At 38.9% G+C, this 1,898-nt stretch overlaps 1 protein-coding gene across 3 annotated transcripts in view; it reads left to right on the forward strand.

The window, feature by feature from the left end:
• Positions 1 to 1,898, forward strand: part of snx2 (sorting nexin 2) — a 27,467-nt gene that overhangs the window by 11,397 nt on the left and 14,172 nt on the right. For all 3 annotated transcript variants that reach the window (XM_042227236.1, XM_005938635.2, XM_005938636.2), the window contains exon 8: positions 487 to 562. In XM_042227236.1, the coding sequence (XP_042083170.1) occupies positions 487 to 562 (76 nt within the window). The remainder of the gene's footprint in view (positions 1 to 486; positions 563 to 1,898) is intronic.

Below are 1,898 nucleotides of genomic sequence, written 5' to 3' on the forward strand. Positions count from 1 at the left end.
GCTTTTCTTTTTAACTTGTTACCTTTTTAGGAATGGTGATTTGTAGTAAAAGTCTGATACTGTGACAACCCCGACTTATAATATAAATTTTAAGACAATATTCCAAAATCCAGACTGAAATGCAAACGTTGCAAGCTTGATGATCCTGCCAGTTCTTGACCTATAAGCTGCCCATGATTTAGAGTTGTAATATCAGGAGCATCATCAAATATAAGTATTTCACAGCAGTGGTCAGATCAGAAAATGTGTAAAACTCCAGTGGTCTGTTTTGGATTCACTGCATAAGGCAGTGCTTTTCTTTAATTAGAGCTCCTTGAATGTCACGTATAAAAACAGAGCTGAGAATTGCAAAATAATGAGTTTAAACACCAGCCAGTCGTGTCAAAGAAGAAGCTGATTACTCAATGTCATCTGGGATGGCACCGGAAACTAAACTTCATAAAAAGAAAAGTTTATCTTCTGATTCATATTTCTTCTTGTTTTCAGATATTTGATGAGAACGGTGAAGCATCCCATCCTGCTGAAGGATCCTGACGTTCTGCAATTCCTGGAGAGCTCGGAGGTAAATAAGAAAAATTACACCTTTTGCTTGGAGATGTTGGACTCATCAGCGTCAGTCAGTGCAGGCAGGACTTCCGACAAACCTCAGCAAACTTGTTCATTATCATCACATCCCTGCGCTTCCACTTTTCCCTACTGAACTGATGTAGTTTTAACAGCAGCACTTCCTGCAGCCCAGTGTCTTTTGAATGTAGCGGTGGGCACCAGTCTGCATCATTATTTAGAAACTGCTTCAACGCTCCACTGCAGAAAATCAACACAACCTGCAAACCTGGAGTCAGACCTCTCTGTTCTATTTCTGGAGTTTAATTTTTACTTTAACGCTAAAAACTGAGTTAAAACTCTGAGCAGCACGTTCAGTTATAACATGCAGTTTGTTTGCGGTGAAACTTTTGAATCAGGTGAGCTGAAAAATCAATTTATTTCCCCACACAAGTGTTTGTCCATTTATTTTCCAGACAAACAAGAGATGGTATTTCATGCATTAAAAACGGCGAGCACTTCCACACTAAACCTTAATTGAGAGAAAACCCTATGAGTAGCTGGAGCTGAGTATCGATATCCAGTGCTTAAGGATTTCTATGATGCATCACGCTAAAGCTGGAGACTGCAGAATAGTAAACATAGACTGTATAGAAAAGATGGTTTTAGCCACCATGATGTCACTAACTCGTTAATGAAGTCTCGTTTTGAAGTCTTGATTTTAATTCAAGGTTATCTCACACTATTAGCCAGCTTGGTTACCAAGTTGTTTCCATGCACTGTGCAGGTGCATTACACAGACACAGATGTCTGCTAATTAGTGCCAAGTACATAATAGAATACTTTCACATTAGCAGCACAAACACTGTACAGAGGTCCAGTTCACTCTCATTGGCTGCAGTCTAGTGGATTGCTAGCTACGCAGTTGATACAGATTTGATATTCAAACAGGCCTTAATAAAATTTAAAGGCATAAGTAAAAGCGAGAAAAACCATATACCTTTTAAAGCTGTCACAAATGAAGTAAAAGGGAGCAGCCACAGCTTTATAAAGACTAAAACCAAAAGATGTGCCAGACTGTGAAGCTTCTCACTTGCTTTTGAATCCAGTCTCGAGTGACGATTAGAGGAATGAGCTGAATGATTTCACTGTTAGAATCTGGGCATCGCCCCCTGCAGGACATTAAAAACAGTGCAAGTTATACAGGCAATGACAGCTGCCTATTTGTTCTTTTTTTTTTTTTTTTTTTTCTTTTTTTTTTTTTTTTTTTTTTCTGAAATAGGACAGGGGGAATGAATGAGAGAAAGAGGGGGAGAGAAAGTGTGCTCATACACCTCGTAGAACAGAGTTAAGTG

The sequence above is a fragment of the Haplochromis burtoni genome, unplaced genomic scaffold, assembly GCF_018398535.1.
Source record: "Haplochromis burtoni strain Fernald_Lab_line unplaced genomic scaffold, NCSU_Asbu1 Contig_250, whole genome shotgun sequence".
NCBI classification, from domain to species: domain Eukaryota; kingdom Metazoa; phylum Chordata; class Actinopteri; order Cichliformes; family Cichlidae; genus Haplochromis; species Haplochromis burtoni.